The 15,009-nt window shown below is 43.5% G+C and overlaps 1 protein-coding gene across 1 annotated transcript in view; it reads right to left on the reverse strand.

Moving 5' to 3' along the window:
- Positions 1-15,009, reverse strand: part of LOC110537130 (ankycorbin) — a 74,259-nt gene that overhangs the window by 3,320 nt on the left and 55,930 nt on the right. Inside the window, exons 8-17 of the mRNA XM_036939132.1 lie at positions 6,519-6,625; positions 6,119-6,306; positions 5,692-5,720; positions 5,115-5,201; positions 4,604-4,693; positions 4,151-4,300; positions 3,703-3,804; positions 1,972-3,504; positions 1,193-1,354; positions 65-130 (exon numbers count right to left, since the gene is read on the reverse strand). Of these exons, the coding sequence (XP_036795027.1) occupies positions 65-130; positions 1,193-1,354; positions 1,972-3,504; positions 3,703-3,804; positions 4,151-4,300; positions 4,604-4,693; positions 5,115-5,201; positions 5,692-5,720; positions 6,119-6,306; positions 6,519-6,625 (2,514 nt within the window). The remainder of the gene's footprint in view (positions 1-64; positions 131-1,192; positions 1,355-1,971; positions 3,505-3,702; positions 3,805-4,150; positions 4,301-4,603; positions 4,694-5,114; positions 5,202-5,691; positions 5,721-6,118; positions 6,307-6,518; positions 6,626-15,009) is intronic.

A 15,009-nucleotide genomic window follows, 5' to 3' on the forward strand; every position in this document is an offset into this window, starting at 1 on the left:
AACCACACCTGCAACGTTTAATATGAGATCATATACAGAGTACACAGTATGCATAAGAACATACCTGGACGGCGTATAGGAGATGCATCCTGTAGACGGACACTATCTCATGGTGCTGCCTCTTTGACTCCTATAGTAAAGAGATGCAGAAACAGGTTAGTGTGTTATTTTTACACATAGCAGACGCTCTTATCCAGAGTGCCTTACAGGAGCGATTAGGGTTAGGTGCCTTGCTCAAGGGCACATTGGCAGATTTATCGCCTAGCCGACTCGAACGAGCGACCTTTAGATTACTAGCCCAACTCTCCTAACCACTAGGCTACCTGCCACCCAATTAGCTAGTGAAATATCCATCAGCTATAAAACCATGCTGAAATTGCTCAGAATTATGAAAGATAACCATCAAAAATGAAGACTGCATATTCAGGCAAACCCCCAGCAGTGACATAAAAAAAACGCATAATCTTCAGTAGACTTTCTAGATCAGCATCTACATTGTCTTTAGTCATAGCTATCTAAGTACTTCCAAAGAAACAGGGTGGTCAATAACTAAGAAGCCGTGTGTACTGCAGCCTGTGAGAAGCAGCCACAGATGGGGAGATACAGCCCGCTGGGCACAGACATCAGTTCAACATCTATTTTAAATGTACATTTAGTTGAGTTGTCAACTAATGTAAATTCAATGTGAAATCAACATAACATGTCACCATGTAATTGGATTTAGGTTAAAAGATGAAATTCCCTTATGTTGATGACTTTTTGGAAATCCAATCAGTTTTCCCCGTTGATTCAATGTCATCACATATGTTTTTGTTGAAATGACGTGGAAACAACGTTGATTCAACCAGTTTTTTGCCAGTGGGAGTTTGGTCGCCCAGTCCACACATGCCTGTGACTCATTATGTCTTGGACCAGAGGAGGCTGCCCTGTATCCGGCCATTAGATGTCTTGGCTCTAAAAAACTAAAGGTATTGGCTAATCATGACAGTACAGAGATTCACAGTAACTCACCCAACTGTTAGCTTCCAACTGTCTGACAGATGTTCCAGGAAAGTATTTAGTCTTAGGAATTTGTGTGAAATGGTATATCCTGTCTTCTGTCTCTGATGCTATCTGAGTGAGGTTGAATGCAGTACACTGATTGTTGGTTGAATAAGCCATATTATATATAGTTTGAATGAGTATGACTTACCCCTAGCTGGTACTGCAGCTGCTTGACTTGCTGCTGTAGGTTGTCCAGCTGCTGCTGCTGCAGGGTCTGCTGTCTCTTGGCTGAGCCTGCACTGTAAGACAGCTGGGATAGGCTGTTTAAGGCATCCTTTAACTTCCCCACCTCTCTCGACAGGTCATCAATCTGAGACACAAACATGGGGATCAATAAAAGTGCTTTGACAAAAGTGCTTTTCTATCATAACCAAAGACGAAACAAAATGTCATAAGAAAGCAAAATAGAGGGATACCTCTAAACTCTTTAAAGGTCCAATGCAGAGGTTCTCTATCTCAATATGAAATCATTTCTGAGTAGCAATTAAGTACCTTACTGTTAAAGTACCTGATTGCTCTCAATTAAAATTAATTTATTAGCAAAGAGCAATTTCTCAAGCAAGAATTGTCTGAGTGGGGACGGGAAAATTGAAAACGGTCTATTATTGGTCTATTAACTAATTTAACACCTGGTGATGTCACCAGGCAGGCCAAAACTCCATCCCACAAACATAGACTGAAATTTCAGGTGGTCTTTTCAAACAGCTCTTGCACTAAAAGGGCATAATCATCATTTTAAGAATTTCAAAGTATCATTCCAATCATAGTGTGGAAATATATATACACACACAACACAGGAAATTCACGTGTTTGACTGCACTGGGCCTTTAAGTGTTTCCTTTGCCAAACCAGGGAATTTGCTAGCTATTCATTACCATTGAACATTGTATAAAGCACTCTACCAACAGAAAGCAGTAAATAACAAACCTTCTTATTCTTGTCTCTCTCTGAGCTGACATGTTCCTCCACCAGTTTCTTCAGCTGAACAATTGCATCCTGGGCTTCTCTGAGCTTGGTGCTCAGAGTGTGGTTCTCCTTCTCCCTGCTGATGGCCAGCTCCTGCAGGGCCTCCCTCTCACTCCTCCCCTCCCTCAGTTCTTGCCACGCTGCAGCCGCCTCCAGAGCCATCTCATCCTGCTTCCTCAGGGCCCCCTGGAGGAGCTGCGTCAGGTTGCCCTCCTCCTTCTCCAGGCCCTCTCTCATCTGCTCGTGCTCCAGCCGTGATATAGAGTCCTCCGGTGTGTGGTCCTTCTCCATGGTCAGTCTGTTCTGTAGGGTGTCCACCTGCAAGGTCCTCTGGGACAGCTGTTGTCTTAGAGCATCTGCCTGGGCCTCCAAGTCCTTGATGGCGCTGCCTAGAGAGGACACCATCTGGGTGTGGTCAGATAACGCCACTGACTCCTGAGCCTCAGCCTCCTGCTTCAGGAGGGCAATCTCCTCCAGAGAGGCTGAGTACTTGCTCTGTGTGTCGGCTAGCGATGCCTGCAGCTCCTCTACTCTGCTTCTCAGCATGGCCTGCTCCTTGTCTGGGGAGGCTACAGGGCTGCCAGGCTTAGACTTGACAGCCCGGATCTCCTCTAGATGGTTCCTGGTGGAGCTCAGTTCACTCTTGGCCTCACTGTAGGACTTGGATAGTTCCAGCAGGCGGCGCTGCAGCCCATCGATCACGCTCCCCAGCTCGCCTTTCATCTCCTCAAAGTCTTTAGCTGCAGCCTCCACGGGGACCGTCCCCCTCAGAGCCTCCTGCAGCATCCTGATCTCCTCCTGCGCCTCCTGGTACCGGTCCACCAGCAGGCTCTTCTCCCGATCACCGCTGTCGTCTGCTGCCTTCAGCCTGGCCTCCTGCTCTCTGATCCGGCCTACATCACTCTCCCTCTGCTGCTCTGACTGGGCCAGCTGGGACCTCAGCTCTTTCACTTCCTGCTCCAGAGAGCTTCTCAGTCTCTGGAGCGCTTGCTCTGTCGTTTCACTTCCTCCACCATCTCCTCTTTCAATATGTGCCATGAGGGCCAGCACCTCCTCTCTGGCCTGCTGGTGTTTCTCCTGTGTCTCTGTCAGCTTGGCCTGGAGCTCTGCTAGACTCTCCAGCAGCACCTCCCCCTCCCTCCCCATCACCTCCCCCTGCTCAAGTTTGAGCCTGGCATGGAGCGTGCAGTTCTCCTTCTGCGTCTCCTGCAGTTTGGAGTGGACTCTCCCTAGGGTCTCCCTCAGCAGTCGGATCTCCTCCTCGCCTCCCTCCTTCCCTCGCTCCCCACTCTCTTCCTCCTCTTGTCTCACGGAGGAGCTACTGAGCTCCACGGCAGACCCCTCAGACATGTCCTCCTCCTCCGTCCCCTGGGGCTGGAGCAGGGACTCGCTGGGGGACTTGTGGGTGATGTGGTAGGAGGCATTAGAGTTCATACTGTTGGGGCGGGACGAGTCCTCTTGGCTAACCTCACCTCCCTGGGGAGACGGACGCTTCTACAGAGAGATGTAGATAGAAGGAAATATGACATGGGGAAAGATAAGTAAACGAGATTTAGTTGATTATTTAGGATCTTATTAAGTGGATCTTTCTTAGGTAGAAGGTGTAATTACAGTAAACACCACACAGGGATATCACCATATTGGGATATCTTCGTCCCTGGAATGACAAGTTATATTGAGTATCTGGCTTACCTTGAGTATTTGGGCTAACTGCTGGTTCTCCAGAGACAGAGCTGTAATCTTGGCATGTAGGGCCACTACCAGAGCTGAGTCTGCCTTCCCACAGTCCTCTGCCTGTATCAACATAAATTATACAGTTAACATACAATGGTTTGGACCACCAGGGAATATTATGTAAGGAGTTTGGGACATCTCATGAAACTTACATCACACTTCCATTAGTAATATCTGAGGTACATGTAGTAATATTAGTCAACATTTCAGACTCTGTTAAGTAAAGTAGTGCAGCGGGTGGTTAACTTGTACTATAACTGACTAGATTACAGTGTGGGTTTTTGAGCTGCTGTGCTGTGTAAATGGATTCCAGAGAGAGAGAAATGGGACCGAGAAAGCTAGTGGACTGAGATCAAAGCAGCGCAGGCCAGTGATATTAAAGGCCTGCGCTGTAGATGTAACTCGCCTTGGGCTCCTGCCCCGGCTCCGTCTGGCTTATAGTCACAGTCTGGTCCACAATCTGCTTCAGATTCTCAATGGTCTCCAGCAGCATGCACTTCTCCTCATGTAGCTTCTCCACCTCCTCCCTCTGAGACACGCCATGCAACTCCCCTTCCTGACAGAAAGAGATAGGAGAGAGAAAGAGGGGAAGAGGGAGATAGAGAGCGAGAAAGAAAGTTATGCAGGGAGGGAGGGAGAGCGAGCGAGAAAGTTATTCAGGGAGGGAGGGAGAGCGAGCGAGAAAGATATTCAGGGAGGGAGGGAGAGCGAGCGAGAAAGATATGCAGAGAGCGAGCGAGAGAGAGAGCAAAACCAACAAACAAAAGTTGGTGACACAGAAAATAAAACATGATGGAAAACAACCAAATGAGAGGCCTAATGACTGATAAGAAATGTTCTTGATTGTAAGTGCATGTACCTTATAATTAAATGTTTCAAATCCACAACTTTTACTGGAGACTGGAGTTTCATTTGGGGTCATGTACGCGGGAGAGTTGGGACTAGACATCTAGAAAGTTTGGAAACATGAATTACATTTCTTATTGTTTACTCCTGCATTCTGCACCATAGACACAGTAATTACTATCTATACATACAAATACACACACAGACAGAAAAACAACACTAATGCAGCACTGAATTCAAGAGTCCTTGAATAAAAGCAGCAGGGTGAGGCTCCGAAAAAAACAAACACGGGAATTCAAACAGAACCTAACAACGTAAACACATATTATAACATTTAAGAACTTCATTAAGAGTAAAATGGTACCTGACACAAGCAGGGCTGAGGACCATTCAAAAGGGACCCAAAAAGGAAGACACCAGACAGAAGGGAGACAGACAGACCAAAAACAGACAGGCAGACCAACAGACAGACAGACAGACTGACCGACCAACATGATGACAAACAGACAGAGACATGCCTTTACCTGCACAGGGCTAATGGGAGGTGGAGGTGCTTTTCGTTTTTTGGGAGTTGTGCTTCGATCGCCACCTAACCTAGCCACTTGATCATGCTGAGGTGTGAGTAAAGGAGTGGGAATAAAGAGAAGAACAAAAACAGAAGAACGATCCAGCAGTTTTTAGTTAGGTTAGTTAGTGAAAGAGAAGAATCATCAAACATTTGGAGAATTTGTGATCAAAGAGAAGGTATTTATCGAGGAGTAACAAGGCCCTGGAGATGTATCTGTTTAGCTAAGGGGTTATATTCGTGCTCATACACGCTGCTTGAGGTGCATTTCAAATGGAGTCATTACGTAAAAGAAACATAAGGTTTAAACAAAGCTATCCTCTCATTCAAGATAAGGTTGTCAATGATGACACTACAGTGGAAAGAGATTGGTTTGACTGTGTAATGTGTACGATTCGTTCTGATTAGACTAATAGGTGTAATTTATCACGTTGATATCAAGTTAAATGTGTGTAGGTTCAATGATTAGGAAAAACTGGATGCAGTTGTGAAGCTTGGAAGAAGATAGAAAGATTGCACAAGCTGACCTAACTTACCTGAGGAGATTTGGGGGACTTTGGGGTGTCTGTGTATAGGGAGGAGAGAGGGGAAGAACAACATTCAAGACACAGCCTGAAGATGGCAGTGTTGGATAAATTCTGCATGATAGGCCAACTGAAAAGTTGCATTTCAAAGTTTGACCACAAGGAGGTCAATGATGTATCTGGGTCGATTATGGAGGAAAGGAAAGAAAAGCCTGAAGTTCTTCTAGTCAAAGCATCTCTCTTTTTATAACTTTACAGTGTGAACAATAGAACAATGCTTCATGTTACAACCATTTACATGCATCCGAGAGCTTGAATTTCATAACTTTCAGTCACCTCAAATGGATTTGAAGGGAAATTAAGTCTGAAGGTCCTGCTAGTGTCTGGTTAATTGCCTCATAGTAAGCTCGATCAGTACTAAAGACAGTTCCTATCTCACCGCTGTCTGAATGTGCACTGTGCAACTCGGCAGTGAGGACGGCCCTGATCTCACTGCTGCCAGACAGCTTGGCGTAGTGCAGAACGTCATGACCCAAAGAGTCCACAGCCTGAAGAACAGCTCCTCTCTGGACCAGAACCTCTACTACAGACATACTGCTGCTCTCACTGGCCAGCATCACTGCTGTCCTGTATCAAACAGTCAGAAATAGTATAATCATCATCATACTCATCATTAACATATTCTTCATCATCATCATCCTCATCACCATCATTACCATCAACCACAACATCACCATCAGGGTATTTTGATGTAATGTGCTTGAAGACGACCCTGTAATGATTCAATTAAGTTATGAAGTAGAATGCACGTGAGATCTGACAAATTACTCCTTCCCTACCTGCCGTTCTTATCACACGCGTTGACGTCAGCTCCCCAGTCCAGGAGGCTGCTACAAACATCAGCATGGGCGTGTCTGGCAGACAGCAGCAGGGGGCTGAGGCCATCCTGCAAGACACACACACATCATAGTTCACTACCAGTATATTGCATACAGTGTGTACAGATGCCTTGATCATAGTAACACGGAACAGAAGTTTGCATACTGTACTGACATACTGAAGTTCACATAATGTACTGTAAAAGGCTCCATGACCTTGTTTCTCGGGAAGTGAAAGGAAGAAGAGGAAGAAGTGGTTGGAATGTAAGCTTTACAGTATATTCAGCTGGTGTATACTAGAAGATAGTACATTGTTTGGTCTGCTGCAATGAAAGCATACCATACTAGAAACAAGCTGTTTCAGTCATGTAGTCCATGACCACAATTCAATTCCAAAGACAACACTATGAGCAGTAACAGGCTGGGCTACATCCTTCAGCATCCTGCTAAAGTAGAAGAATGACTTTATAGCTCCAACCTCCACTGAAACACATGAAAGCAAAGCAGCCAAGTCCTTTTATTGTATCCTTTTGGCACACTGAGTTGGCCATTCTCCCCCACAGCTCAGCGAGAGGGAAAAAGAGAGAAATAAAAACTTTACTCTACCCCCCTCTATCTCTCTACCAGGCAGCCACACACACCCACATACACAAACCCCTCATTACACCTCCACAAACATCCGCCCCTTCTCCTCTGACGCACAGACAGTCCTCACTATCAACTAATGCACACAACACAGCCAGCCAGCCAGCCAGCCAGCCAGCCAGCCAGCCAGCCATGTGTTTATTTGTTTTATTTTTATTTCTCTGTCTATCCTTTCATTTCTACCTTTCTTTCCCAGGGTTTGGCTTGCCTTATTAACAAGGTTCAGGAAACTGACACCTCATCAAAAGCAGAGTCAGGCAATATCTACAGGCCCAGTCTTCGCTTCATGGAACATTACACACTGCACTGGGCGTTGACTCGTTACTTAACAGGATCATATGGATCTACTGTCTCACTGGTAGATGGAAAAGGTTTCAAAATTACATAACACAAAAGGACAACCATAAACGTGAAATACTAATGGCTGACGCTAGACTTCATACTCAACTTCAAATTAACTTCATAACTTCGACCATAGATTAAAACCAGGAGCCAATGGAAAACTAATTTCACCAATGTACTTTCCCCAGGGACACCAAACATCACAACCCGTAGGTTGAGTGATTTCTCTGGTGATACAGTGAGCTCCAAAAGTAGAGACAGTGTGACATTTTCTTTTGTTTTGGCTCTGTACTCCAGCACTTTGGATTTGAAATGATAAAGGAACTATGAAGTTAAAACGCAGATGGTCTGCTTTCATTTGAGGGTATTTGCATCCATATCGGGTGAACCGTTTAGAAATTACAGCACTTTGGTACATAGACCCCCCATTTTAGGGGACCAAAAGTATTGGGACAAATTCTCTTATATGTCTATTGAAGTAGTCAAAAGTTTAGTATTTCGTCCCAAATTCCTAGCATACAATGACAACATCAAGCTTGTGACTCTACAAACTTGTTGGATGCATTTGCTGTTTGTTTGGTTGTTTTTCAGACTATTTTGTGCCCAATAGATATGAATGGTAAATAATGTATTGTGTCATTTTGGATTCTCTTTTATTGTAAATAAGAATGGAATATGTTTCTAAACACTCCTACATGAATGTGGATGCTGCCATGACTAGGGAAAGTCCTGAATGAACTATGAATAATGATGAGTGAGAAAGATGCAGACTCACAAATACATAGATAATAACTTGTCAAATATGCTGACAACCAGCCATGTCCACGTGGTGAGCCTTCTGACAGCCAGGTGTGAGAACACTGACAGCTCTTAAACACCAAGAATGACCTCCGATGATTCTTGGTGTATAAAATGGAACTTTCACAGCTGCTTAAAGGGGGGCTGAACTTCCTGATTTAGCGTCGGTTTCAATTCTTCTCATTAGGAAATGCGACAGAACGAGATTTGGGTTTTGGAGGCGTGCTTTGATGTGGTTATCTTGTGTGTTTGTTTGAAAGTGAGAAGCGTTTGTACTTTCACGTCGCCAAAACCGTACAGAGTTACAGTCACTCACCCTTCTAGATAACTTGAAACAGTCTAACCAGGTCTTGTCTGGAAGTAGCCTAGACTAGCTAGCAAGCTAGCCAAATTCTTTCGCCAATTAGGTTCAGCCGTTCAGTGTGCAACCGTGGCAAAAGTTGGTTTGACTTTGGATAGCCTGTCTGTAGGGTCAGTTAGAGAATGCCAATAAATTATACAATATAAATTGGACAATTATTTCATATTGCACACCTTTTTGTTGTCTTATTTGTATATGAATTCCTACAATTTATAGTTGTTTGTGGTTTTTATGTCATTGGAATTTGGAGCTATTGATAGTTTAAAATGTTGTCCCATGTATATTGTGTAATTTACTAATGGTCCATAACTATCCCCTTAGGGATATCGGCATTGTGATCGGGTGGCGTGCAGCTGTGCTCCAAACTGATGATTAGTTGGGTGTTGCAATCTGTGGGAATTTGGGTAGGATTGAAATAAAAACCAACCGAAGGAAAACTGCTACAGTACCATTCATTCTGACATACATTTTTTTTTATTACTAATTATCTCGCAAATCTCAGTTTTGGACGATACTGAATTTATGACCAAAATTATCTTATGTACACTTTGTAGTCAATTTGAACACTAGAATAAAAGTTTGACTCATATCGACGCAACATAAGCAGTCATCAAAAGGAGAAGTTGCTTACTATGTTCAGACCACACAGTTTCCACCTCATACCTTATTCTTATTCACTGGAATGACCTTTGGTAAATAACATGGGAATCTTTTCAGACGACACTGTACAGTTTTAATAAGTGTTTGTATGTCTGTAGGTGAGAGAGGACAAAATCAACCTTGGTAGGAAAGAGGAAACATTACTAGCCATTGTGTGCAGGTGTGACAAATATGACATTTGACACTCCTGGGGAATCTAAATGGGGATAGGAAATATGTCAGAGTCCACTAGAAATGTGTCAGACTTGCTTAATGGTACACTACTAACATATATCACAAAGGGCACAGCTATTATGCGGGTTTCTAAGGATTTATATGACAAAAAAACAAAGCTCTGGCAGCCGCAGAGAGTGACTGTTTTCATACTCTCGCAGTCTGGGGGGGATGAGAAATAGGTGGTCTGATCCTCATGCCTAAATAAAGCCACAGGATGGCATCTGTGATTGAGGCCAGCGGAGCAGAGGCTGTCTGCCAGGGCCCAGGAAGCCTATGTAACAATCTGACAATTAAGCCATGTGTAATCTCAGCACTCAGCACAGTGCACCACAGAGAGCTGTGGCTAAGGCTGTCTGGCCTGACACAGAGAGCTGTGGCTAAGGCTGTCTGGCCTGACACAGAGAGCTGTGGCTAAGGCTGTCTGGCCTGACACAGAGAGATAGAGAGGGTTAATCATGAAGGAGTGGGTACAGGGTCCTAGCAAAGCCACAATGTTACATTAATTACAGTGCCTTTGGAAAGTATTCAGACCCATTTACTTTTTCCACATTATGTTATGTTACAGCCTTTTTCTAAAATGGATTCAAATATATATATATATAATCCTCAGCAATTTACACACAATAGCCCCCCATAATGACAAAGCAAAAACTGTTTCGAGGCACAGATCTGGGGAAGGGTACCAAAACATTTCTGCAGCATTGAAGGTCCCCAAGAATACAGTGGCCTCATCATTCTTAAATGGAAGAAGTTTGGAACCACCAAGACTCTTCCTAGAGCTGGCCGCCCAGCCAAACTGAGGAGTTGGGAGTGAAAGGCTTTGGTAAGGGAGGTGAGCAAGAACCCGATGGTCACCCGATGGTTTTCCATTTTCCTCTGTGGAGATGGGAAAACCTTCCAGAAGGACAACCATTTCTGCAGCACTCCACCGATCAGGCCTTTGTGGTAGAGTGGTCAGACGGAAGCAACTCCTCAATAAAAGGCATGTGACAGCCCGCTTGGAATTTGCCAAAAGGCACCTAAAGACACTCAGACCATTAGAAACAAGATTCTCTGGTCTGATGAAAAAAAGACTGAAGCCAAGCACCAGATCTGGAGGAAACCAGGCACCATCCCTACGGTGAAGAATGTTGGTGGCAGCATCATGCTGTGAGGGTGTTTTTCAGCGGCAGGGACTGGGAGACTAGTCAGGATGGGTGAAAGATGAATGGAGCACAGTACAGAGAGATCCTTGATGAAAACCTTCTCCAGAGCACTCAGGACCTCAGACTGTGGAGAAGGTTCACTTATCAACAGGACAACGACCCTTAGCACACAGCCAAGACAACACAGGGGTGGCTTCGGGACAAGTCTCTGAGTGTCTGTGAGTGGCCCAGCCAGAGCCTGGACATGGACTAGATTGAACATCTCTGAAGAGACCTGAAAATAGATGTGCAGCAACACTCCCCATCCAACCTAACAGAGCTTGAGAGGACCTGCAGAGAAGAATGGGAGAAACTCCCCAAATACAGGTGTGCTAAGCTTGTAGCGTCATACTGAAGAAGACTCATGGCTGTAATCGCTACCAAAGGTGCCAAAGTGCTGAGTAAAGGGTCTGAATACTTATGTAAATGTATATTTCCGTTTTTATATTTTAATAAATAATCAAACATTTCTAAAAACCTGTGTTTGTTATGGGGTATTGTGTGTAGATTGAGGGCGGGGGGGGGGGGGGGGGGGGGGACAATTGAATCAATTTTAGAATAAAGCTGTAACGTAACAAAATGTGGAAAAAGTCGAGGGGTCAATACTTTCCGAAGACACTGTATGTATGTATGTATGTATGTGTCCCACTTGCAAGTGAAAGGCAAGGCATGAGTGACTACACCTCATCACCATCCTGTATAATACTGAGATACTTCTGTCTCTGTGTGTTGTATCGGTACGTTGACATGAACATGGCTTACAGACAACCACACTATAAACATCCACTCCTCCATGACCGTGAATCTTTAAGAACTCTATGTGTGACAAGGACATTTTGTGGGGACATTTTGCTGGTCCCCACACGGAAAAAGGCTATTTTAGGCTCAGAGTTTAGGGTTTGGGTTATAATTAGGGTTAGAACTATGATTAGGTTTAGGGGTTAATGTTCGGGTTAAAGGGATAATTAGTCAATTAAGCCCATTGTCTACTTACCCAGTGGATACCATTTGTATGTCTCTGCGTGCAGTTTGAAGGAAGTTTCTAACTAGCATTAGCACGATGACTGGAAGTCTATGGTAACTGCTAGCATGCTAGTAGATACCAAAAACTTCCAGTCATTGCGCTAACGCTAGTTTGCTTTGGCCCTCAAAACTACCTCTAACTTCCTTCATACTCAACGCAGAGACTTACAAATGGTATCCAATAGTTAATCAGACTATGGGGAAGTAGATAAAGGGCTTAATTGTCAAAATCCCGAAGTAACCCATTATGGTTAGGGTTTAGGGAAAGTAGGATTTTGAATGGGAATAAATTGTTTGGTCCCCACAAGGATAGTAAAACAAATGTATGTGTGTGTGTGTGTGTGTGTGTGTGTGTGTGTGCGCATGTCCACAGTGCATAAGCTACAGCTCATCCCACTGAATGTGAAATGCAGCCAAATTACATTCTTTGACCTAACCTTGCTGACGACCGTCTCCATCACCTTCTAGTGTGGTCATACTCTGTAAAGTTACAAAACCTCTCAACAAGGATACCTACTGCTCCCTATCTCCCGCCCCGACTGTTTCTCTGTCTGAACAGCAGGCTCTGCCCACACAGCTAAAGTATCTCTGTTCAGATGGCATCAAAGCCCATTTATATCTGATGGATAGATCGCACTGTGGAGCACTACACCATTACACTTGATTGTTTCTGAGAGAGACAATTTTGATTGCAGCAATAGCTCTCTGACAGAGACAACACAGTCATCTTGTGTGTTTACCATCTAGAGGATTCAGACATGATAACAAGCTCACAGTAATGAAGACGTGTCCGGCTTTGAGTGGGGCATGAAAACAATGGACTTAAATGCTCTGACTGGTGTGTGACTCCCTTTCAGGACCCTCCAGAGCCCAGTTAGTTCCTTGGAGAATCTTTGATTGCGCCAAATGGATTCCTTTGTTAACAAAATAGTTTTCTAAATCCCATCTTGTTGTGTGTATAGTTTTCTCTCAGGTGTTATAAACTTGGTAATGCAGGATTTGAGAAACGTTTAAAACAATCAAGTATTGAGGATTGTATGTAACACGAACCCTCACTAAAGGAAGAGTATGATTCTCTATGGCAGAGTTTAATCAGAAGTTCTGAATGTGCTGTATTGGTTATTTAAGCAATAAGGCCCGAGGGGGTGTGGTATATGGCCACTATAACAAGGCTAAGGCTGTTCTTATGCATGACGCAACGCGGAGTGCCTGGACACAGCCCTTAGCCATGGAATATCCTCTCTGCGCACTGAACCCGTTAGCGGGATTAAATTCGACAACATACGGTGATCGCTACATAAATAATCATATTAAACATTCATAAAAATACAAGTGTCTCACATGTTTCGAAAGCCTAGAATCTTGCTAACCCAACTGCGTTGTCAGATTTAAAAAATGATTTACTGCGAAAGAATACGATGCGATTATCTGAGGACAGAGCCCCATAAAAAAAACGATTTCAAGGCGCAACAAAATCACAAATTGCAATAAAATAATTTTTTACCTTTGACTATCTTCCTCTGTTTGCAATCCCAATGCTCATTGTTACACAATGAATGTCTTTTGTTTGATAAATTCAATTTTTATAGCCTAACACGAAATATTTTGTGAACCGATTGTGTCGTGAATTCCGTCTCATTCAATTTGACGACACAGTCGCTGTAAATACACACACTAAACGTGACTTTATCCAGTCATGTTTGGTTTCATTGCAATCAACTGGATGTTTGTAACGCAACCAAACATGATGCGTCATTTCGCGGGACGTATTGACTGAAAGAAACCGATTTGCAGACAACAAGTAATGCCATCATTGTGCACCAATGATATGACCACTGTTTCGTTGATTGACTGTATTTTAACCCAATGACCATTGATCGTCTTGAAATCTAGCTGGGTAGATAGCCAATAAGCTGAGGTAAACGGCAATATGTAATGGTTATATGTTGGAAGACCAACCCATGTAGTAAACTCCGGCGTAAAGAGGGTCATTCGCCATTGAAGATTCATACTGGAAGAAGCCACGCATGTTACGCACAGCACTATTTTGGTAAAGCGCATCTTCAGCTGTTTATATATCAATCAGTATGGCGACAAAGTCAGGGAAAGCTAAATCTAAGTCTAGATATACAGATGTACACACAATTTTAGAAGAAATTGATCGGGAAAGTGAGACAGAGATTGTTGGAGGGCGATTAATTTAGCTAGCATAGCTTTGATTCCCAAATGGAGGAATATTTTTTGAACGGAGAGGACATCGTTTTGGACTGGTAAGTTTTTCTCATGCTAATGCCGTTGTTTGAAATTAATAATATAAAATATTATTTGTGATTTTTTTTTATTTTAGTCGCAATATAAAAAATGTAATGAAATGTGTAAAGTACACGTTGGCTATACATTGTGGGTGGGGGTATGTTTGTATGTATGTATGTGTATGACCCATAGCCTGTTTGTGTGTGTATACAGTGCCTTTCGAAAGTATTTCGGCCCCCTTGAACTTTGCGACCTTTTGCCACATTTCAGGCTTCAAACATGAAGATATAAAACTGTATTTTTTTGTGAAGAATCAACAACAAGTGGGACACAATCATGAAGTGGAACGACATTTATTGGATATTTCAAACTTTTTTAACAAATCAAAAACTGAAAAATTGGGCGTGCAAAATTATTCAGCCCCCTTAAGTTAATACTTTGTAGCGCCACCTTTTGCTGCGATTACAGCTGTAAGTCGCTTGGGGTATGTCTCTATCAGTTTTGCACATCGAGAGACTGAAATTTTTTCCCATTCCTCCTTGCAAAACAGCTCGAGCTCAGTGAGATTGGATGGAGAGCATTTGTGAACAGCAGTTTTCAGTTCTTTTCACAGATTATCGATTGGATTCAGGTCTGGACTTTGACTTGGCCATTCTAACACCTGGATATGTTTATTTTTGAACCATTCCATTGTAGATTTTGCTTTATGTTTTGGATCATTGTCTTGTTGGAAGACAAATCTCCGTCCCAGTCTCAGGTCTTTTGCAGACTCCATCAGGTTTTCTTCCAGAATGGTCCTGTATTTGGCTCCATCCATCTTCCCATCAATTTTAACCATCTTCCCTGTCCCTGCTGAAGAAAAGCAGGCCCAAACCATGATGCTGCCACCACCATGTTTGACAGTGGGGATGGTGTGTTCAGCTGTGTTGCTTTTACGCCAAACATAACGTTTTGCATTGTTGCCAAAAAG

This window comes from Oncorhynchus mykiss, chromosome 12 (assembly GCF_013265735.2).
Source record: "Oncorhynchus mykiss isolate Arlee chromosome 12, USDA_OmykA_1.1, whole genome shotgun sequence".
Lineage (NCBI taxonomy): Eukaryota > Metazoa > Chordata > Actinopteri > Salmoniformes > Salmonidae > Oncorhynchus > Oncorhynchus mykiss.